The following is a 23804-nucleotide window of genomic DNA, read 5'->3' as shown; positions in this document are numbered from 1 at the left end:
TTAAACAATCAAAGTTACAGTTGACATTCAAGCTTTTTTCACATGAATGAGAAATGTAGTCCTTTGTGCGCAGAACAGCCCTCTTGAGGATAAGCTCTTTTCTGTTACGGTTTATTAGCTGAAGCATATAGATCTGGTGGTATATTTACATTAGATCAAGAAACTTTGTACCACCCTCATTATATGTGTTCTTCTCAGAACTACTTTGCCTCAAGGTAGCTCCACAAGTAGTAAGAGTTATTTTAACACAGATAACTTCAAAATGTCTCTTTCAGAGCACTTTAACTATCATATCTAGTGTACACTTTTTTTAAGCTCACCTTCAGGTCTGCTATCACATATAGCCTACAATAAAAAACAAAACACATAATTTTGATACTGTAAATATTACAGCATAAAAATCAGGTAACATGTACCTAAAGCAAGTAATCGAAAAGCATTTAAGATTTTAAAATTATTTCATCCTTAATGAAGAATGTAAGAGAGTACTTCTAATACCAAGTGTGGTTTCCCAAAATTATATTTCAGTTAAATTTATCGAAATTATTTCCCCAATGACAAAAGAAAACTCACAGATCTTATAAACCTGGGGTCCCGGGATTAGCATACCAATAATTTATGTATTCAAAATTAGCGCAAGATGAAATTTTTTTGTTCATTGAACACTTACGTTGTTGTTTTTTAAATTTTATTTCATGACACTAATCATGAACAGAAAACAAGTATGAATACAGGCAAACTATTTATCCAGAAAGACTCATAATCTGTTTCAGAAATCATTCTAACATTAACTTCAGAAGGATATTAAATAGAAACACATTTGAAAGTGAAAAGCTCTTCTTTTATGTTACAAATTGTCTTTATTGATAACCAGTATTGAGAACGCTAATTTTGGTGCATAGCGTAGACAGGAGTTACTGAGCTTGAGTTTTCTAAACACATTTTTATTGCTAAACTAGTAATAATTATATTGACAAATACACACAATGTATTTTATTATCAATATATTTTTACCAGCAACACGTTGAAGAAATCTTCAGCCAGACTTGTAAGCATTTCATTCTTTTCATTTCCTCTGAGGATCAAAATTCCTTTTATCTTTTCAAACCAATTAACCATGTAAAGGGAAAATAAAAGTAAATCTATTTTAATAGCATGAAAAAGGACAATAGTTTGTATTATAGTTCAGTAAAATTATACAAACTATATAAAAATTAAAACAGCAACAACATTACCAGTCTGCTAAGCATACTTTAGCCCCAGACTAAAACTTTTCACTCACACTAAACAAATGTAGGTGATTTCAAACTAGTGTAAGTAATTTCTGTAGCTGACTTTCCAACACAAAAACTAGAGATCTACTTTTACATCTCCCATCACAGACAAAAGAGCTGAAAATGGATAATGGCTGAATGAAAAAGTGTGTTAGTAGGTGTGAATATAAGCATGAAGTTACCACCACCTTTTTTTTTTTTTAATTAAAGCAGTTGAGAAGGCAATTGAGTAACACTCATCTGACATTGCCATTAATTTTCTTCAGTGAAATCTCTGGTGAAAGCAATAAGGAAGTGGTGTCTATTTTTCAGTATGTTTATTATGTTGAGTTACAAATTATTAATGCATTTAACATGCAGGTTGCAATAACACAAAATAATAGCACTATAGTGTTGAAATAGCACTATAATCTGTTGAAAGAATGGGTATGTTGCAAGTATTAACACAAAAATTATTAAATTGCACCAGGAACCTCCAATTCCCAACTCAAAAGCAGTATAGCAAGCTCATATAAAAGGTATCATCTTGTTGTAATTGCCGTAAGCATATCTAATTAATTATATTTTGCATAATTTGCAAAACCTTCACTGTGATGGAGCAGTATCACTTTATAAGGAGCTACTTGTCAAAGAACATTTAAATCTGAATAATGTTTGTTGCAAAGTTATGGGAAATTTTTAATTCAAAAACAATCAGGGACCAAATTGAATACTAAGCTGTTCAGCACTGAAGCATTACTTATGCATGCTTTATTAATTTTTATATATATATATATTATTTTTTTTTAGAAGTTCACATATGCTTTATGGTTTTACTTATCCTTCCAATAAGACCGTATTTTATCATTGCTGGGAGCCCATCTTCTCCTGCTATGCTGATTTTTTTCCCACATTTCTGAATAGAATTTAGTAAAGTGGAAATGCTTTTGACTTCTTGTTTGTCAAGTTCCTGAAATTGAAATTATAACATAAACTTTAGTGTACAGTTCTAGAAGAACCTGTATTTAATTAACCAGATGCCTTTTTGTTCTCAAAACCCACTTTAATTGCAGCTTGAAGTAGAGATGTCATTCTTAAATTTTATTTCAGTTTTTCAAATCAACTGCTGGTATAAACCAAGCCAAATGAAAAAAGTATTTTTCAGACTATTACAATGACAGTAAGGATGATTCTGATGTTACAATTACATTACCCGACACAGAAGCTTGTCTAATTTGTTGACAAACTGTTGGCTGCATTTGTGAGAGATGTTTTCACAGTCTTCTGCTGCCAGAAATTGTTCTAATAATTGGAAATCTTTTTTTCTTGTAGCTTCATCAATTAACTTTTCAAACTGTCAACAATCAAAGAAAACAGAGTAACTGTATTACTGTATGCTTAACACCGATACTGATTTAACAAGATTTAACTTAGGTTTTACGCAATCATCTGTTGCACTCTAAGCAAATATTCTGAATCACAAAATCATTAAATGTAAAACCTAAAGTACAGAACACCGTATCTAATACATTAATCATGCAAATACTTAACTCACTGAGCTTTTAATTATTTGCCTGTTTTCCTTAACTGATTTTTCTTTCCTCATACTAGAAACAAATGCTTACATAAGTGCTCATTGTGTTAATACCCCTTCCTTAGTACATTTAATATTTCGCATTTCTAAGTTATAGATTAGTGACATTACAAGATATTAATGTATTCGAGGACTACTGCGCCTTCCTCAACTATTTTGCCACTCTATTCTAAATCAATTATAACCAGATTTCAACATTTTGATCTTAAGTATCATCCCAACTGATTCACCTATGTCAAATGCATACGATTTATTTTAATCAATAACAATTTCCAATTCCTCTTGCTTTCTACCCAGCTACTTCGCACTAACCTACGTCAAAGGAAAATTTCTTCCTACCACATTCTTTGCCACGCTGCAAATTTTACTTGTAATTAAACACCAGAAGGAGTGCTTTAAGCTAGTAATTAAAACAATCAATACTTATATTCTGGTCTATAAGCACATACCTGCATCTCATTCCTGGCTGCCATTTTTGCAATTCATCTACTCAGCTGCATAAGCAGGGAACAATCCTCTCTTGACCAAAACACAATTCACTGACATAGACTTCAAAAAGATTTTGCAAACACATCAGTAATCAGTCAAAATACATTACAAATTCCAAAATTTGTCTAGTATAAATACTATTTAAGAAATTAAACTAAATGAGGACATAAGGAAACATCCTTACATGGATAAACAATTGCTTAAAATAAGAGTGAAAGGAATAATCAACTAGTCCTGCAGCAGTCTCTCATTATTTCTCAACGAGAAAAGAGCATGAAGGCGGCCAATTATACTGTCAACACCAGGTTATTCAGAATAGATAAGTGAACTGCAGAACTCCAGAAGGGCCTCATTAAAAAATGGTAGCTTAAATCATTTAAGAAAAATGTGATAAATGCATGCAGGGAAAAAGCCTTCTTAATTATACAGTGATGGGCTCCAAGATGACCATTGCCACCAAAACCCAAGATCTCAAAATTATAGTTTTCTCAAAACATTAATACTCAAGAGCAGACAAAGTATTTTCTTTGTTTTGAGAGTTTACATGTAAAAAAACAACCACCTTTTCATGCTTTGCATGAATTAATCTACATCGACCAATCTACCATCTGCAGTTTTGGTCTCCCAATGCCAGAAATTACATAGAATTAGACAAAGGAAAGCAAAGGGAAATAATGATTAAAAATAGTGAACGACTTCTGTAGAATGAGCAACTGGGAACACACACTAGTCATTTCTGTACTCCTAAGTAATACAGAAATAACAAATACAGAGGGTTTTTTAAATTATTTTTTTCCAATACAAGAACGCAACAGCCTACGTTGAAGCCTTTGCTATCACCTCACAGATCTCTCGTCTCCTGCCTAGTCAGACAAGCCAGAGAAGAAAATATAAACCCCCTTCCAGGTGCCTCCTTCTCGACGAGGGTGCGAGACCTCCGCCCTCGAAACACACGCAGTCGCTGGCATCTCCCCCAAGAGATCTGTTACTGAGAGGAAAACTCCCCGAAGTGCCCCCTGCCACCTCAGCAGCGGGGCAGACACCACCGGGAGAGCAGCTGGCCGCGGGGCGGCAGAGAAGCCCCCCACAGCCTGGCGACCCTCACCTCACCGCCCGAGCAGGAAAAAAAAAAGCGCCATTTCCCGCCGGCCAATCACTCCCAGCGGCGGTAGTCTCCATCCAATCACCGCCCGGGAGGGCGGCACGCGGACCAATCGCCGTCGGAGGCGCGGCGCAGAAGGAGGGGTTTTTCCTTACCGTGAGGCAGCCTCTCCCAGAGGTTACAGTTCAATCCGCCGCGGAGGAGGCGGGGAGCGGGGCGGAGCGGGCGGTGCCTCCGGCAGCCTCAGGCCGCCCCGCGCTGCCTCAGGCCGCCCCGCGCTGCCTCAGGCCCGGCGGGCGCCCGCCGCCTGCCCGGTTGCTGGCGCCGGTCGGGAGCGGGGGTGCGGACTGGGGCCGCAGCCGCCCCAGCGGCTATAAAAAAACCCCGGTGGGGCGCCTGCCCTTCTCACCCGAGCGAGGCTGGCGGCCTGCTGGCCCGGCGCCCCTGGCTCCCGCCCCGGCTGGCCCGTCGTGAGGGAGGGCACGAAGCGTTTGCCGAGTGATGCCGGCAGCGGGAGCCGGTGACGGCCCCGGGGCGACGAGACAGCGGGAGGAAAGGGAAGGCCCTTCCTGCGGGGGGAAGGAGAGGTCTGCGGGGTGGTTTCGCTGGTGGGCGATGCAGTCCCCTTCTCAAAGCAGCGCAGCTGCCTACGCAAGACCCTCTCTGTTCTTTTATGTTTACAGATTGTCTTTATTGATAACCAGTACTGAGAGCGCTAATTTCGGTGCACAGCGTAGACAGAAGTTACTGAGTGTGAGTTTGCTAAACCAGTGTAATTCATTCATACGCTAAATCGGAAACATTTTCACTCCCATCAAGTGCCCGAGTAGGTGGGATGGATACAGAGGCTCAGGGACAGACCTGTTGTTGAGGATAAAGGGCTTCTGCTGACATTTGCGCTCTTTGTTATACAGAGGGAACTGGGTAACACGTTTAAATGAAACCCAACAGTTCCAGAGTGGGACTTTACCTGTACTGGTGCGATAGTGGATCTATCACCTGTGTCACAGGTGACCTATCACAAATACAACAAAACTTAGCATGAATCTTACATGATCCAGTGGAGTATCAGGAAGCATCTCCCTTCATACCTAGAATAAGCACCAACAGTGGAGTGTCTAGGAGAAGAATCGCCTTTCACAGCAGATAAACCTGCAGCAATTGTAAATAAAATAACATCACCGTCTCTCTAAAATAAGAAAGAAAACAAATCAATGCTATAAAAGGCAAAAAAACCTATACAGAAAGCATTTCAAATACCACCAGATGTCACTGTAATTCAAGAAAATGAAAAGTGGTATGAGAATTGGAGTATCTCCACTGAGGAGCTGATCCCATAGGAGTGAGTAGTGCTGAGCATTTTGCAAGGAGGCATGGTCGGCTAAAGGGATTAGCTGCAGCATTAGCTGCTGACATACTTGCTGTTGGGAGACTTTATTAGAAAGCAGTGGGTGATCTGAAGTAGATTTGTAGAAGTACAGCTTTACTGAGAAACCTACTAGGAACAAAACTTTGCATGAGGAACTTCAAGCATCAGAATTTTTCTATAAAAATGGAACTCTGAATTCTACTTTCATCATATGAAGCAGAAGTAATAAAAGCCAATTTGCATTCGATGCTTTCCCTTACCAGTCACATTAGTATACACACAGGCTTAGACTATCCACAGACTTTCAAGTTTTGTAAAGAAAACAGCCTTACTCATTCCATAGGAAAAGAAAAGCAAGTCATAAAGTACAGAAGTGAGTGGATCATACCCTTTTCCTCCTGCACTAGGTACACTGATGTGACTGAGAGACTACTGTATGTTCATTTCTCATTCTCTAATGTCTATTTTGTTTGGTTTAGCAGGAAGGAGGTCAACAGAAAGCAGAATTTTCATGGTTATGCATTAAACAGATGGGAACAAAGAGTGAAATTATTTGGGCCACAGATACAACAACTACACTTAAAAAATTCAGAGAAAATGGAAGCAAAACTGTCTTTAGGGTAGGGTAGCACTATGTACAGTGACCACTCTTCACTACAGCAGCAGAAATATCTACCTTCATTACAGGTACTGGAAAACATTGTACTGGTCAATATAATCAATCTTTGGCACAGCTGCTGTTGTATGTAGAACTGAGAAGGGTCAGAAGCATTGATGCCAACAGTTTTAATATCAAGCGTCAGCTGAAATAGTTGCAGATCTGAGATCATAAGGAGAAAGCCAAATCAGGAAAGAAGTCAGTACTAACATTAGACTCATGTTGACAAATGACTAATCACTTAGACTTGCCGTTCTGTGTCTTTACCAGGCAATGCTGTAAAGTACATGTAACATTTTATTGAGCACTGATGATACACTAAATTAAGTACTGTAGTTACAACTGACTGTTAGCATATTACTATTACTACAAGCTGGAATTTATTTTTTTTTCTTTGTAAGATAAATACAAAGAAACTATGAATTTGAAACTAAATGGAAAAATAAGACCTATGTTAAAAAATAACACTAACTACCTGTAAAATAAACCTGATGGTTGGATGTTCATAGAAAAAGCCAGTCCTTCTCTTAAATCATAGAATGGTTTGCGTTGGAAGGGACCTTGAAGATCATCTGGTTCCAACCCCCCTGCCCTGGGCAGGGACACCTTCCACTAGACCAGGTTGCTCAAAGCCCCATCCAGCCTGGCCTTGAACAATTCCAGGGATGGGGCAGCCACAGCCTCTCTGGGCAACCTCTTCCAATGTCTCACCACCCTCACAGTGAAGCACTTCTTCCTTACATCTAATCTAAATCTACCCTCTTTCAGTTTAAAGCCATTACCCCTTGCCCTATCACTACATGCTCTTGTAAAAAGTCCCCCTCCGGCTTTCCTGCAGGCCCCCTTTAGGTACTGGCAGGCTGCTAGAAGGGCTCCCCGGAGCCTTCTCTTCTGCAGGCTGAACAACCCCAACTCTCTCAGCCTGCCTTCACAGCAGAGGTGCTCCAGCCCTCTGATCATCCTGGTGTGCCTCCTCTGGACTCGCTCCAACAGGTCCATGTCCTTCTCGTGGTGGGGGCCCCAGAGCTGAACGTGGTACTCCAACGAGAGTGGAGGAGAGGGGGAGAATCACCTCCCTTGACCTGGGGAGGAAGCAAAGGATAGTGGTCTTTGGTTTTAACAAATCACCTGAAAATAATGTGAATTTGTTTTTGCCTCAGGGGTGGTGGTGAGGATGTGCGTAAGAGTATATAATATGATTCTTTTGATGCAGCCCAGGATACGGTTGGCTTTCTGGGCTGCAAACACACATTGCTGGGTCATGAGCTTCTCATCAACCAACACCCCCAAGTCCTTCTCCTCAGGGCTGCTCTCAATCCACTCATTGCCCAGCCTGTATTTGTATTAAATATTCTTACATGCATCCCAACCCCCACACCCGAGGCTAAAACAAATTCACATTGTTTTCAAGTGAGTTATTAAAATCAAATACCACTATCTTTATCCTTTGCGGTCTCCTGGCTAGCTTACACTGTGGTTGCCGTATTTATTTCGGGGTGATGCTTAATACTCTATTTTAGTGGGTAAACTTATGACAATTAAGGTGGTACTGCTAGTTCTGATTCAGATCAGTAGTATAGGAAAATGGAAAAACAAGAGTTGTAAAGACAGGATATTATAAGACCATGCTTTCTAAAAGCACCCTCCTTTATGCAGCTACATGCATATAACACATAATCTGTATGCTTTGTAATAAAAAGTGACACTGACATTCTTAAACAACTTAGCATAATATAGACATTTTCCTGTACTTAAACTGTGATTTGCAACAGTCATCTTTCCCCCAAGCAACTTTGACAATGCAGTGTTGGAAGTTTTTAACACTGATTAAAAAGTAACTGGTAATATATGTCTTCATTAATGTCTCCATTTTGCTTTAGAAGAAACCTGGCAACAGATTATTCATATCTTGAAGTGTATCAAGTAAATGCTTGACACTGATGGAGATGCATTTCATATAAAGGATAAATCAGTTACTGCAGAGAGGGACACTCTCTTAACATACCACATGTAGATATATTTTCAAGAAACCTGAGTGAAAAGAACGCGGTTTGAGAGGAAAGACTGCAGCAATGAAAACTGAAACAACAAAAGGAAGAAAGAATAACACAACTGTGACACTCAGAAATTAATGTGTTAAGTACAGTCTAGCACACCTTTGGAAAGTGCTATTAGAAGAAAACCCCTCTCTCTTCTTTTCCATGAAACCATATTAGAATGAACTGGCAGTGTGCCTTTTTTCAACATTAGATCTTAATCCTGCAGGTGCTGGATGCACAGAACTCTGAGGTGAAATAACAGCAAATTCCACATAAGAAGTGGCAGCCTGGTCATTTTTGCAGCTATATAGACTAATCACTGTATTTTTATCAAGTGCTGTTCATTTTTTAGCAACTCCATCCCACTTTACTTTCGTGAGTATGTTGCTCTGTAAGTGACAACTCAGCATTAAGTTGCCTCATGAGTTTTCTTAACTGTTAACAGGAGTACCATTGACAAAAACATTAAAATGTGAAAAGCTTTTATTACAATCTTTTGTATTACAATAGCCATAGTTTTATTATTGTTTTTAAAATTAATTAAGCACTTTGCAATTGTACAACTCTCCACTAAAACAAAACGACCTTTTGTCTAGCACATGTGCTTTATTGATACACTGTGTAATGTACTTTATTCTGGACAAGATGTTTAATCAGGAAAGACAACCCCTTTTCATTTACATGGATTCCATGTTTCTTTAAAAAACACACCTGAAAGAACCTTGAAACTGTGGACTACTAGATATTAAGTTATTGTATGACTATAATACAGGTTTTTAAAAGTGCATGATATGGCAATAACCCTTGTGAAGAATTCACTTTTACCAAATCCTCATTATAAGGGAAGTGCTCAGTTTGAACACAGTGCAAGCAGTCAAGTTTTCCTGAGAATTTATAAAGGTGGTCATAAGTTTACCTTCACGACAGGTGCGTATTACCGCTACTTAATGGCTTAATCCCTTTTTTATCAACTAGAATCCTTTTGATGTTCAGTACTGAATGTGACAGGAAAACATAAGTGCAAATTTCATCTTTCATGTGACAGGTGCCAGTACTCGTGTGAATGTTTAACAGCTTAACCCAGAGATCACTCTCAGTTCCATTATAAGGTTGGCCTGCTCAACTCTCCATCAGCACAGACAGCTAACTGGTTTAGTAACAGCTACTGTTAATTCTTCTCCAGCAGTGCAAGACAAGCAGAGAGAAAAGGCAAACTTGGAATAATACTTTAGTGTTCAAGATTTTGCACAGGTAAATACCCTGAGAGGTTGCAGAAGGAAGACAATACAAGCCAAACTCATATTGCCGAGACATTAATTTCTCACCTGTCTCCAACACTGTGGTATACATGACATTAACCTTTAAATTGACAGCCTCAGCTTTACATAATCTGTCCCTGCCTGCAGTAACACTCATATTTGACATTTGCTAGAACATGAAAGAGTCTCTCCCAGGAGATGGCAACAGCATCTTTCTGCCAGTAAGCCAAGTATTGCATTGGGCTCCAGCAACATCCATTGTAAACTGGTGTCAAATACCAGTCTCACAAGAGATGGAATTTTTATGGTGTGCTGAGAGGCAATTCAGTGGTTTTGCTGATGGAAGAAATACAGTAATTTGGGAGGGGGAAAGAGTGAGGGGAAACAATACTTTAAAATAGTGCCTTTTATTCAGCACAGTGCTTCTGTGTGTGTGTGTTCGTTTTCTTCTTACTTTGCTGACAAGTACATAAAACTTTGCTTCTATGGACTTTTAACAATACTGGATAAACTTTAATGGAATTCCTTAAGTGAGAAAGTTTCACCAAAGTAAGGATATGCAATTTCAATTCATACCAAGAAAGATTCTTCTGCAGTCACTGAAGGTGTGTTTCAGCTCATCTAACTTGACATCTACAGACTCTGGCAGAATTTGGCACAATCTGCACTAATGCTGAGAATTTCAGTATGGCAGAACTAGTCCTGCAGTGTTCTCTCTGCACTCAGCAGAGATGATACAGTTTGTCACACCACAGGTAGTCTGCTAACGATAGCGAAAACATCTCCATTGACTATGAAGAGTATAGGTTGAGTAGTTCAGATATATTATGTCCTATAATGTCATTTAGTCATATGAAGCCCACCATAGGAGGCAAAAAACCTTGCAGTTAGGTAGCACCCCTTCTCACAGAGCTCTCATTTTTTGTGCCACCTGAGGACAACTAGACTTCCAGTTCCCTGCACTAATTTTTCTAGGAGACAAGAGTTGCTGCTGGATTGGTCATGGTCACTCCTCTAACCCAGATACAGACAATAACGCAGGTGGATTGAAAGCAGGCAGCACTCTTTCCTCTCCGTAGTTGGCAATCACACCTCAGCCTCACCTACTCCTTCAAAACAATTTCAACTTATTCAGCTTCACAGTGCTCCAGTACAAAGTTAAAGCAGACAACACAGTCAATTCTCAATGGTTTCTAATAGGATTGAGTTTTCTCAGTACTCTGCAAGAGTTGCTCAGCAGCTCATAGAATCCTCATTCATGACTTCAGTCCCTTTGAAAGCCAAAGACTAATGGAACCAGGCAGCTTCTTCACTTGAAATCCTAGCTTTGCTAATTGGGTATCACAACTAAGAAGTAACATTAAGTTTCCAGACACATGAATTTTCTTGGGGTTTCTGCACTTCCAGAATTACTCAGTAGACTTTTTGGACTAATATATACTTGGCTGTGGGTTGCTTACAACAGTGATTTTAAAAACTTGTGATTTTCATGAATAAGCAGCAATCCAAAATAAGATGCCCGAATAAGTGGCCTGATTTTCATACTACAGTCCTAAAAAAGCAGCTCTTCTAATACCTCCAGCCAGCCAGTCAGTTTTGAAAATTCATGCTACACATATAAAGCTAAACTTTCCATGCAGTTATGAATATGTATGAAAAAAATCATGGACAATCTTTTACTTACTAGATTTCAGCCTGTTGCCAATCTTAAATCACGCGAAAACTACAGAATGAAAGTAAGTAGAGCAAGAAACATGGGAAGACCGCATCTTAACGGTGTTACTGTGCTCTCCCTGCTGCAGAAGGGATTCTGTTTATGGGTCTATGCAAGTATCAGTTTACGAGTAAAATCAACATTTCGCTTTGAAGTTCCCGCTTTGTGCTGCAAAGGAGTTCAACTTGTTTATAATGAGAAGTAGTTGATTAAAGAATTCAAAAGTACTACTGCAGTAGTACTGGGATGCTGGGGAACAGAGAGCCAGGATTCAGGGTTCTGGCATGCTATTCTAAGGCTCTGTAACCAGCCCCATGTATTGTCTGTATTTTATTCCTTTTTTATATATCTTATATCTGTTTCTTGATTTATAAATTTACCAGTAATAGTGATAAGATCATTAGCATTCATACAGTGCTTTGAGATCTTCAACTGCAATTGCAACCCAAGTGCAAAATTGCTCTAGTTTCCCTTAGTAAAAACAGGTGCACAAAGAAAGGACAATTCCTGCACCACCACCTAATGAAAAAACCTTGTGCCTCACCTGAAAAAGATGAGAACTTACACACACTTTGGTAACAATCATTCCTGCTGCTTACTGCAAACACTGGAGATAAAAAAAAAAAAATTAAAAAAAAAAGGTGCCTTTTCTTAAGGGAAACAGAGGGGCTGATGGCACGTTTTCACGTATGTTCTGCTCATAATAACATTTAATTTCCAGCCCAAATATTAATGGAAATATTTAACATGGTTACAGTCTTAATAATATATATATATAAGTACTCCCCACAGTGTCTGCCATCCAAATTATGCATAAACGGAATAGTGCCCAGACTTGGTGAGATAATATAAACAAAATTAGAAACAAAACCAGTAAAGCCACACTGTCCATTTAGAAAACAAACAGTATAAAATGCTAAAATAGATCAGTTAGAAATATTCTATGTAACCTAGAATATTACTAGCAACGTGAAATGCCTTGTTTTGCTTGCTGGTAGTCTGACAGCATGCCCTGGAACCATTCTGCAATGACTCCTAAGCTACAAGAAATGATCACACAGGCTTTCAACGGATGTAACTCAATACACATTTTGGCCCTTTTTACTTTCTGAGAGGTGTAGAACAGTTTGTACGGGTCATTGGCTACTTCCCTGCCCTGGAGCACTTTGCCAGGTTTGGCAGGTTTCAAAAAGGAGACTGTTACCATAGGAGCAGAGAGCCGGGCCAAGGAAAAGAGTGCCACCGAGACTACTGACAAGCTGCTCTTGCATCCACTTCCTTTTTTCAGATGAAGTGGATCCAGCTCTCCTCACATTCTCTAGGCATCTTAAGGGGGTGAGACCGGCAGGTGAGACTGTAGTTTTTGCCTCTGTTGTTATCCCAGTACTCCTGGCCATTGACTTGGTACCTTGCTGCAAACTGGACTACAGAGGACAGCTGAAGGAGGAAAGGAGGCACAGGGAGAAAGAAAGTGAAAACATCGACCTGATCCTGCCCGTTTTTCTCAGGGATGCTACTGTGCCAATGAGCACACACTTCGTGCAGGCTCTTCCACTGGTTGAAGGTGTATCGCACAGATACGTGCTTCTCAAAAGCAACATTGCGAACCTGGATGGTGCCATTGAGCCCCAGATCTGAGCTGGTCACTCGTTCAAGACACACCTGCTGCTCCTGAAGTCGGGATGAGAAATCCATACAGTCTGCAGGCTGCTGGAAGTCAGGGACCAAGCACTGCATAGTAAACTCCAAGTCTGAGCTGCTGTACCACAGGTCTGAGTTTATGGAGAGCCTGGAAAGGACATGCAAGGGGATCGATGGATCCTCCCCAGTCTGGAAGACTTTCACTTCAGTGAGCTCCAAGCCCAAAGCATCAGCAAATCTCACCCTGTTCATACGACTCTGGCATCCAGGAACTTGACACTGCACTGCTGCAAGCTTCCTTCTTTCGGTCGATGCAGGCAAAGATCTTGCTCGGCGGCGTATGATAGGCCGTAATGCTGGATCACAGCTGGAGGAAGTGCTGCTCTGAAGCTTATTTGGCTGAGGGCCCCCCTTGGCCGGGGTACTGCTCCGAAGAGTCAGGCTGCTACTTGTATGGACTGCTGGGGGCTGCTGCTGCCCTCGTCCCGGTGCTTCTTCAGCCCGTAACATGTTCTGATAGAGATCAGAGAGGTAGCTGGGATTCCTCCGAGGACCACGTACCTCCATTCTTAACCGATGACAAAAAATCAGTGTTAACACTGCAGGTAATAATGAGCAGTGCCTCTCCGAAGCACGTAACTTGGGAACGGCGGCCACGGACAGCAAGTATTTGAGTTTATTGCACTGGACGCAGCAAGAATCAACTGGAACAACGTAGCCTCCTGAATGAAGGGCAGAAACCTGGAAGCTCTCACAGTAGCTGGAAGCGAACCAGAGGCTAGCACGTTGTATGGGGCGACGAAGGCGGTCTCACTGGCTGGTAAACTCGAGGCCGCTGTGCTGGCTGGTGGACCCGTTGCTCAGGCTGGAAAGGGATTCAAGGCTATCACCGTTGATGCTGGAAGACCTGAAGCTCTCACGCAGGCTGGAGACCGACTGGAGGCTGTCGTGCTGGACACCGAAGGACTCCAGGCTGTCGGAGAGGTCGCCGGATGCCCGGGGGTTGCCGTGGTGTGCCCCGAAACACCCTCGCCCGTTACACAAGGCCTGAGGGGCCTGCAGGCTGTCCTCGCAGACGCCGACCGAGCCCGCGCTCCTGCAGCAGCAGCAGCAGCAGGGACACTCCAGGCTGTCACACTGGATGCTGGGCGACTCGCGAGGGCTGCCGAGGCTGGGGAAGGCTTGGAGGCTGTCGAGCGGGAGGGAGCCGGAGCCGAGGCCGGGGCTGCTGCAGAGGCTGGAGGGAGCTCGGGGGCTGTCGCGGCGGAGGCTGTCGGGCGGGGCCGCGGAGGCGGGCTCGGTACCGTGGCCGGAGGGGGAGGGATCCACGTCTGGGGACTTTGCAGCCCACATCAGCTGCACGGTCCTCCCTCCGCCCCGCGGCGAGGCGAGGCGATGCCCGGCCTGCCCCTGGGCCGGCGGCGGGCAGAGCGGCGGCGGCAGCCCCGGCCCGGGACGGGACGGGACGAGACACCCGCCCCGCGGCACAGACCGCCACCGCGTCCTCTCCCCTCACGGACGGCGCATGCGCAGAGTCTCTCCCCTCCCGGCCGCCCTGTCGAAGCGAACGGCCTGTGCGCGCCGCCGCCGCGCGCCTGCGCACTGCGCGCCGGACGCCGCTGCCCTCGACCTGCCCTTAGTTGCCGGTGGCGGCTGAGGCGAAGGCAGGTACCGGGCGGGCGAGTGGCGGGGGGCTCGGAGGGCTGGAGGGGAAGGGAAGGAGAGAAAAGGGAAGAAAGATAGGAAGGCAGAAGGTGCGCGGAGGCGGTCCGTTAACGAACGAGCTGCCCTGCGGTCGTTGGCGTTAGGGAGCGCGGCCGCAGTTGGCGGCGGGAACGGCTGGTGCCTCCCCGGAGGGAGCGGAGCCTGCGGCCGCTCCCGCCTTCCACCGGCCCTTCTTTGCTGGTGGGCTGCCCCGGTCCCGAAACCGCCGGGCCCCGGTCCGTCGGGATCCGGTAGGTGCTGGGGACAAACCCCCGCCCTGTCCTGCGCTCCCTCCTCGGCCGTGGCGGGGAGGCGAGCGGGAGGGAGGCACCGAGGAAATAGGACAGGATCAGGTGTAAATACATGGAGACAGGAATATAAGTACGTGGATAGCGCTGCAACCGAACCAACGGTGGGTCGGGAGAGGTATTTCGGTGCGGGGCATCTGTCGCCTTTTGCAGATCGTGTCTCTGCCCCCCTGGTAGGGGGATGCGGTTTCTGGAAAGTAAAAGAACGCTACGAATTCTGCTCTTTGAGTATTTTTAGTAGGAGCTTGTGAGTGCTGAGAGATTTGTTGTGGAAAAAAGAAAAAAATTAAGTATTTGATACAAAATTTGCATATATGAATACAGGAAGAGCGCATTTTCTGATACAAAAAGGACAACTCAACATGCACGGAACGCAGGTGGTTGATCATCTGTTCTTGTTAAATTAAGAGCAGAAACACCCACCACCATTTGACTGTGATACTCGGCTCCAGTCAATACATGTAATGCTGCGCAGGAGGAACAAAATGATGATGAGCACGTTACACAATGAAAAGTAGGTCTTCTAACGCTGCTGTACCTCCAGATATTTTCCTGTGTTTTACCAACAATCTTTCAGGGACAGGCTTGTAAACCTCCTGGCAAGAGCTCGGTGCTTTGCGGGGCAGCTGGCCCAGCCTCCCTCGGTACTGATGCGGTACCGGGACTGACGGACGGGCTGTGCCCGGTGGCTGCGGCAGCAGCAAGGGCTTCCCACAGCAAAGCCTGCGCCTGTCTCCCTTGGCTGGCTTTGGCCGCTGTGCTCTGCAGCTTTAGTGGCCAACCTGTGCCCCTGGGAGGGGGAGCAGGGCTGCCCTCGCCCCTCGGCTCTCCTCCCAGGGTGATGGCAGCTCGGCGTGGATCGACAATAGTTAAGGCGAATGATGCTGGTTCTCATTAAGCGAGCGCTGGGGGAGGGGACAGTGTTTTCCAGTACCGTTTGGTAGCTGATTATCTTATTGCTTTATAAATAAATCACGTTGGGAGGAATTGCATGGTGTTTGTTTACTGCATCTCTAGGACGTGGTGATGATGTTTGCATTTGATACGCTGTGTCTTACAAACCCAAAAGACTGGAGTCATTTGAAGATTATGTAAAAATAAAGGAGCAGATACCCTTTAAAAAGAATAATAATGGGACCAGGCATTCAAGAATATCCCTTATTACTGCACAGAGAGACACAGAAAAAGGAAAGCCAAATCAATGAAAACCACAAAGGAATGGTAAAGTAAGGAAATTATTTTCTCTCTTTCTAGTTACAGAAACCTCTAAATACTGTAGATTAGTTAATAAGTGCATGGCTGTCCTGTTCAGATTGTCATCATCCTCTCCTCTGATCCCACAGCAACAGAAACGATTGTGCAGTATGATCATGCAGGTCGTAAAGTGACAGAGTTGACTGCATCAATGCTGGAGCCACAAGACTTATTTTCATTCTTTTACAAGCTCTTGACATGGTGAAATCATGTTTTTTAAAACAAAATCTGACTATACTGACATAAAAACTGTGAACAAGATGTACAGCCTGACAAATTAACTGAACTGCAGTCAAACTAGATGAGACCAGGAGGGCACAGTTTGCTTATTCCTGTTCTAAAATGACTTTTTAAAGCTTTCCTTTTTAAAATTAATAATATTTCTTGTTTGTTGAACAAACACTGTTTTCTGATTCTTAAGAAATACACTGATTTAATGGTTCTGTGTGCTTACACAGAAATGTATCTGATTTAATTGAGGAAATATGTATTTTAGTTTTAACCTGTCCAGATCAGTAATGCCATTCCTTTTGCTTGCATATGAGTTTTTCTCCTACTAATATTTCCACAACTCATCACAATATGAAATGGTGAATTTTGTTTATGCCTTTGTTGTGAAGTAGTTTATATTAATATCAGAATAGACTCTGTGCTCCCTGCTCACTTCCACTGCTAACTTCATAGGAATAATCCTTTAAATTTTGTTAAGAGTATGCAAATGAGAAAGGCAAGCAAGATTTGGTTTGCAGTGGCCTTCATATCATATTTTATAATTAATTTTGTTAAATTGCAGTAGGACCACGTACCAGGTACTATAGAAATCAGTAGTTAAACATGTAGTCTCTAATATTTACTATTTGTTATCCCCAAAGTAACTTTGGGATCCTCTGATAGAGGATTCTATATAAGGGCTAATTTCTATTATTATATCATCTGGTTGAATTATTCACTTTTGCATTAGTAGTATAAAAAATAAAAAGTGACCGTAGCATAGTTCTGATGAACTTTAAGTCTAAGAATAGTTGCAGTCAACTCTATCTCTTTTTAAAACTGAATTGCACTCTAAACTTTTATTGTATTTCTGTTCTGATGATTGTATATGTTGCTATTTTTAATCCTTCCTAGTTACAGTAATGGAAAAAGCCATCCAAGCACCAAAGGACTAAATAAACCAGTTTCTCATGTGAAATCTTCTCCTGGAAGATTAGGCAAAAATGTATCAAGTGCCACTGAAAAGGTATATCATTCCATTTTTTTGTTTACAGAAAAAGGGTACTTTGTTTATGTCAGCTTCTTAATAACATCACATAATTTCATATCTTTCCAGATTTCCCATGACACTCAACATGGTAACCAACCAAGTATTTTTAAGAAGGGAAGAAACCAGCTGGATGACAATTCTCAGTCAAAAAGGTAGTTTTATGTTAAGATTGTGTGTTTAGTTTGTAGTCATTTCAAACTGGTATATAAAATGCTTCTGATGAAGTCATGGCTTCTGTTTTGCTTTTGACTTCACTGGCCCCAGAATTCAGCATTTATGAGTACAACAAATTTATCAGTATGGAAACTTACTATCCTGCCTTAGTGAGTTCTCAGGCAAAATCAGAATAGAATAAAACAAAAAAACAGTACTAGGCGGTGTTATCTCTGCCAGCAAATACTAATTTTACCTCATTACCAAATTTCCATGCCAATTTTAGCTTCATTCATGTAGATCCATGTCCCTGAAGGGGGTAGCAAGACCTTTGTAAACTGATGTTCCAAAGACATTAATCATTCTAACAGGATGTGATCTTTCTTTTTATTTAGGATCACGAGTGTTTGCACATCGCTGCACAGAGTACAAGGACCAAAGAGGAGTCTCCCAGAAAGAAGGCAAAATGAATCTTTTCTGCACAGGATCCCTCCTAGCATAAAGGGCAGCACACAAGGTAGCTTCTGTAGGGTTAAAGATGTCCCAGTGCAACATTTTTATTGCAGTAAAAAAGAACAGTTGGAAAAGAATCACGAAGAACATGTTGCTCAAGCTGGTCCGTGCTCTTCTAAATGGCAAGAAGCATCTGTAGATGAAATGGTTCTTGATTTTGAATCAGTACAAATTATTAAAGAAGATGCTGAAGATGATAGTGCCAGTGATCTGTCTGATTCAGAAAGGATTCCCATTGCCCCGTCCCCCTGCACACCACCAGAACTCATTCTCAGAGCTGAAGAAATTGATCCAGTTTGTTTGGAACAAGTCTCTGATACGGGTTTTAAAGAATCAGAATATTACTACCCAGACTTCCTCCCACCCCCTTTCAACTCATGGAACTTGAAGCAATTAGCCATCTTTGTTAATGTAGAGGGTAAAACTGAATTTCGACCAAAGCCAACAGGATTTCTTGAGAAATACATTGATCGCCTTCTGCAGCTGGAATGGCTGCAAATGCAGACTGTACAGAACGAGAAAGGAAAGGCAGCCAAAGCCAGGCCACAGACTGCTCCCGGCTCCATCCGTACCCTAAAAAGTCCTGGCAAAGGCAAAGCATTGCTCAGCTCTTTGCCTAACAAGCAAGTGGTTCCCCAAGAAAGTGTTACAAAGCTGCCCAGAAGCTATGCAGGTCACAGGGGAGATTCATACTGTGAAGAAAGTCGCCAGTTAGATTCTCATCCACGTCACCTGAAATTTTCTGAGAGAGTGGGATGTGCAGTGTCTTCTCAGAGACAATCTGGTGAAGTAAGGAGTGAACAGATAAAAAAAACAGCTGCAAAGCAACAGCTTCTCAATATGCAGCCCCCTGAGAACAGTACTAAAATTCAAAGTGTTGGTAATATCAGACCCCCTAAGCAAACCCCAGTATTTCATGGTTCAGCTGCTCCCATCAAAGGCTTAAAAACATACGCATGTACAAATCCAAAGAAAAATGGCAACGCCAACAATTATGTTCCTTCTAAAAAACCAACAGGGGACAGGAAAATAAAAACAAATGGCACGAAACAAACATCATGCAAATTTAAATGAAGAAAAATTCATTAGTAAATTTTGATGGTTCTTGACTGCTAGAAAGCATTTGGCTAATGCAGAAGGGTCATGTTTTCTTCATAGGAAGATCCTGAGAAAATATGTTCTTGATGCATGCTTCTAAGTCAGCACTGTTCATTTCAATACATTTGATCTTAAGCCAGCAAGGCCAGCAGGAAATCTTTTCCCTGAAGGCAAGTGTCTTCCATTGGTCTTTCCTCAAAAATATTTACAATTGTTCAATGAAGATAACAATAGCAGAGTATGAAAGTTGAGAGAAATGTATAATTATAATGTGTCCTCCTATTTGCACCAGTTGAAGTCCATTGAAGTCTGTGGTGTTTCTTACACTTGGTGTATTTGAGAGAAAAGGATCCATGCTCTTTTTCTTGAACAGATGTGCTATTTTGTGAGACAGGTTTGATGGTGGTGTTTTCTGATGGAAAAGGGCTGAAGTGTTTTTGTAAAATAATGGAGTGTGCTTATCTATGCAAAGTCAAACTAATTCTTCACAGAAGATGATGAAATTTTTTGATGAATTAGATTATTTTTTTTTTATAAGAAGAAGAATGCAGATAATGTTTTGAAATATTTTAATGCAGAAAGGATTCTTTTTAAGACAAAAAATTATTAGGGAGCAGACAGCTTCCATAGAGACAGATTAGGAAAATGGAATGCATATTTTTATACCCAGAAATCTTCACTGTGTTTACAGACAACTTCCCTTGAAGTTAATTTTCTAAGCTTTGATGCTTTTTGTCATTTAGAGGAAATGACCAAATTTCAAATTGCACATGGATATATATGACTAATGCAAAATGAAGGTATTACTAGAGACTCTTGGGCCTAATTTGCAGAACTGGTAGCTTCTCAAAACCTAAAAAATAGACTCTTGGGGGATGAATTTAAAGGCTATTGTAAGTTCAAGTAAAGATATATTTTGATACAAAAGATACTTGTTTCCAGTCACCCGAGATGACTGTTATTTATCCCATGGTCCAGTCTACTTCAGTTAGCTTGGGTTCTTGTTTCAAGGTTTAGTGAAGTGACATGGGAAAATACCCTACAGAAGGAAATTGTACAACCAGGATCGGGTCCTGTCCTCGGACTCTCTGTTTTCTCTCGTGTCTGTGAGATACAAGAGAATATGAAGGATAGTTCAGTGAGTATTCAAGTGTCAGTTCATCTGTTACAATTTCAAATCAATCACAGCAGCTGGGGACATGATCTTGTTAAAGATGAAATTCTAGAGGATGTTTTGTACCTTCATTTTAAAATTAAATACTGAGCAGCATTAACTTCATCCTTGGCCACCAGTCACAGGGAACTGTTTATGAGAAGTGAGCTGAGGTCTGATGGACCAGATTTTACAAGTAGATCCTTCACATTGTGATAGAAAATGAAAAAGTAGCAAATACTAAAAAGTACATTATGTATATAGTTAAATTGCACTTCTCTTGTTGATCTCATCTTGGTTTTAAGATGCTTAGCTGTTTCTATTCTTTCATTGTGCCTACCAGATCTTCAGCTTTGTAAAATTTCAAAGCATGGATTTATATGTAGTTTAAAATGTGAGAATATTAATAAATGTAGTAATAAACTAGAGTATTTTACAGTACATAAAAACGTTGCTCAGGAATAGTCTAAGAAATATTTTTAGTGTTTTTTTCGTAGTCTACTGGAGACCAAATGTGAAATTTTAAATTGATAAAGGAAGCGAATGTAATATACAGTATTATATTTCCAAATTCAGTATTTGTGAAGTTACAGTTAAAATGATTTGTAGTTGCATGTACATTCAGCTCTATGCAATTAAAGTGAAACTTAATCTGACATGCTCAAAAATCAAATAAATTGGCTGTGTCAGAGGTGTGGTGAAACTTAGAAGATGGCATTCAACACCAGCAACTGCAGAGGACCAGCATATTCTATTGTTGCTATTTCATCCTTTTGTTTTGTTCCAGACTCATGTATTTCAGCTTTTTTGTTAGACGAAAGGTTCTTGCATCCAGTGCTAGAATTTCAAGTGCTGGCTGAATTCTGCAAGCCTTCATTAGTCAAGTTTTCCTGACTCACATTAACAGTAGTGAAAGTCAGTAGGACTGCTCTTGCCAATAAGCACTACTATAGTGCGCAATTTTAGTACACTGTTTTAGTGCAGTATTACAAGCACCAGAAGCAAGGTGAGCAGGATCAAATCAATAGTCAGAATAGCAGTTTTTTTAAACAAATTCTGTTAGATGCAGTAATTAATTTAGCATGTTATTGTAGCACTGAATGTTAGTGTCTGCTAAATTTTCCTCTGAAATGTTATTCTATATCGATGCTTTCCTAGGTTATAAGGAGGGCACGTGCATACAGGCACATTTTGCATGATCACTTCTTAAAGAATAAATAAATAGTGCTTCAGTTAGCTTTGACCAGAGCAAAGGTGATTGGCACTGAGAAGTTTTTTCTCACAGACCTAGGAAAGTTTTGTTTTAATGTAGCCCTTGTGATCTGATGGACATCAATCTGTTGTTGGAGACTAAACAGTTACGCAGGTGGAGATGGTGATGCCACTTAAAATAAGTCTGAGTACTTGTTCATCATTAAGCTCTGGCTGCAATCTGGCCAAGTAAGTTTGTCTCACATGATAATCACACAAGTCTAATTTTTGTTCATTGATTTCATACTTCTTACACAGTTGTCTTTGTTCACATACAGAAATAGAAATTCTGTGTTTGCCTCAACAAACAGCTCTTAGGGTGGCAGACCTCCAAGGGGTTGGGTTTTATCCTGCAGCACTTTTGCTTCCATTTTAACTTGACTGTGTTCTGGGCCTATAGATAAAAAGAGCTGCTTTTATGAAGAGGACTATGGTTTCTGTTTCCTTCATTTTGTGTTGATGGATATTGTCTTTAGAAGCACTTCTGAATACAGCAGAAAAGTTTATTCCATCAAATACATTCAGTTTGGAATTAAAATACTTCCACAGCACAGTGTTTGTGTAGCTATTTATATTTTTTCACTATGTTTAGTGATATGGTCATATGCCTGTCTAAGCCTAGCATTGATGACGGTTCTTGAAGAACAAGTTTACTGTGATGTGAGATATTTAAACAGCGATTTATTTATTTTTTTTCTAAATAATTTAAAGGTTTAATGTTCTGCAGTACTACCTGCAGAACAAATACGCTCAGGTTGCATTTTAAATAAATAGCCAGATTCTACTTCAGTTATGCTAGTATAAAGTTTGAACTCTGTTGTTTTCAATGAAATTACCCTGTTACAAAGATGTGAAGAAACAGAATTTTACTCTAATATGTATAAGCAGTTTTCCTCAGTAATGCTAAACTGTATTTTTAATGCATAACATGAAGAATTTTAAAACAATATTGTTTTTCTCTTGATGTGTTTCTTTTTTTTTTTTTTTCCATTACTTGCCCCTCTGCAGTGAAATACTGTGGTCAGTTAAAGTTTTACCTCCCCCACACCCCTTCACACCTTGGGGTAGCTTTCAGTTATATACAGCAGTTCTGAAGTTTCTGCACAATGCCTCCAGATCCTTATTCTGTTAGCAGCACAGCTTCTGCATTTACTCAGAATTTATGCTCCAAAGAGGGGTTATCATTGTGTGAGCAATGCATACCATTCTGGGAAGAGGGGCTTCACATCTTCCTCAAGTGAAGAGCCTTGCAAGGAAGACTTGATCCCTACTGCTGGTTCAGTATCCTAAATCATGGGGTGTTTCCTTGTTAAGGCTGATAAGATGGACTGTAATTTTCTTTCCAAATGAGAGATTACGTTTGCTGGTACAAATTCAGGGTAGTGGGGTGACAGTGCTTCTCACAGAGGCAAAAAGGCTCAGCAGTATTTGTTCTGAGAAAGTTAAGTTTAGAGCAAATGGGTTGCCAGAAGTAGGGAGCTCTCGCCTCCCACCGATGCCCCTCTCCCTGGATGCTGTGCCCGTAGCTCCCAGCTCTGCCGCCTGTGTGCTGCCGGTGCCCCTCTGCTTTTTGCTGCTGCCTTGTGCCCAAGGTGATGGCAGAGGGGTATAATGCTGCACAGGATGGTTCTGCTTATTTCATGGGACTAAACTGTCTTGTTTGACTCCAGACTGCTTAATTATGCTGTAATCCCATTATTGCTTGTGTCCTTTCTGTGTTTCATTTATTGTTGTTTGAGGTAACTTTAATCTTGCATATGTTATTTAAAGGATCTTGTTAGAAGTTTGAGAGTATTATGCCAGAGTTTTTTCAGTCCGTATGTGATACTTTTTTTGGAGCTGATATTATTGTTGAAATTTCTACAGTATGAAATTGCCTATAAAGGACTATGTTTTTGCCTTGTTTTAAAGGTATTGAGCCTTTGTTGCTCCCATTGGCATTAGTGGGTTTTCTTCTGAAAAATAATTAAACAGACCACTCTATCTGGAAA

The 23804-nt window shown here is 41.2% G+C and overlaps 3 protein-coding genes across 3 annotated transcripts in view; 1 reads left to right on the top strand and 2 right to left on the bottom strand.

The window, feature by feature from the left end:
- The window catches only part of SYCP2 (synaptonemal complex protein 2), a 28529-nt gene extending 25209 nt beyond the window's left edge, over nucleotides 1-3320 (bottom strand). The window contains 5 exon segments of the mRNA XM_010569774.1: nucleotides 321-345; nucleotides 1015-1119; nucleotides 2095-2223; nucleotides 2467-2607; nucleotides 3297-3320. Of these exon segments, the coding sequence (XP_010568076.1) occupies nucleotides 321-345; nucleotides 1015-1119; nucleotides 2095-2223; nucleotides 2467-2607; nucleotides 3297-3320 (424 nt within the window).
- Nucleotides 3321-12186: 8866 nt separating this feature from the next.
- PPP1R3D (protein phosphatase 1, regulatory subunit 3D) lies at nucleotides 12187-13700 on the bottom strand. The gene has a single exon (XM_010569567.1). The coding sequence runs from the start codon at nucleotides 13683-13685 to the stop codon at nucleotides 12762-12764; it is 924 nt and encodes a 307-aa protein (XP_010567869.1). The 5' UTR covers nucleotides 13686-13700; the 3' UTR covers nucleotides 12187-12761.
- Nucleotides 13701-15458: 1758 nt separating this feature from the next.
- FAM217B (family with sequence similarity 217, member B) lies at nucleotides 15459-19523 on the top strand. The gene is made up of 5 exons (XM_010569565.1): nucleotides 15459-15644; nucleotides 16148-16356; nucleotides 17510-17621; nucleotides 17712-17797; nucleotides 18194-19523. The coding sequence occupies exons 2-5, from the start codon at nucleotides 16262-16264 to the stop codon at nucleotides 19383-19385; spliced, it is 1485 nt and encodes a 494-aa protein (XP_010567867.1). The 5' UTR covers nucleotides 15459-15644; nucleotides 16148-16261; the 3' UTR covers nucleotides 19386-19523.
- Nucleotides 19524-23804: the final 4281 nt, after the last annotated feature.

The sequence above is a fragment of the Haliaeetus leucocephalus genome, unplaced genomic scaffold, assembly GCF_000737465.1.
Source record: "Haliaeetus leucocephalus isolate CR32 unplaced genomic scaffold, Haliaeetus_leucocephalus-4.0 Scaffold273, whole genome shotgun sequence".
Lineage (NCBI taxonomy): Eukaryota > Metazoa > Chordata > Aves > Accipitriformes > Accipitridae > Haliaeetus > Haliaeetus leucocephalus.
Note: the sequence above shows the minus strand (reverse complement) of the source record. Positions and strands in the feature narration are given on the sequence as shown.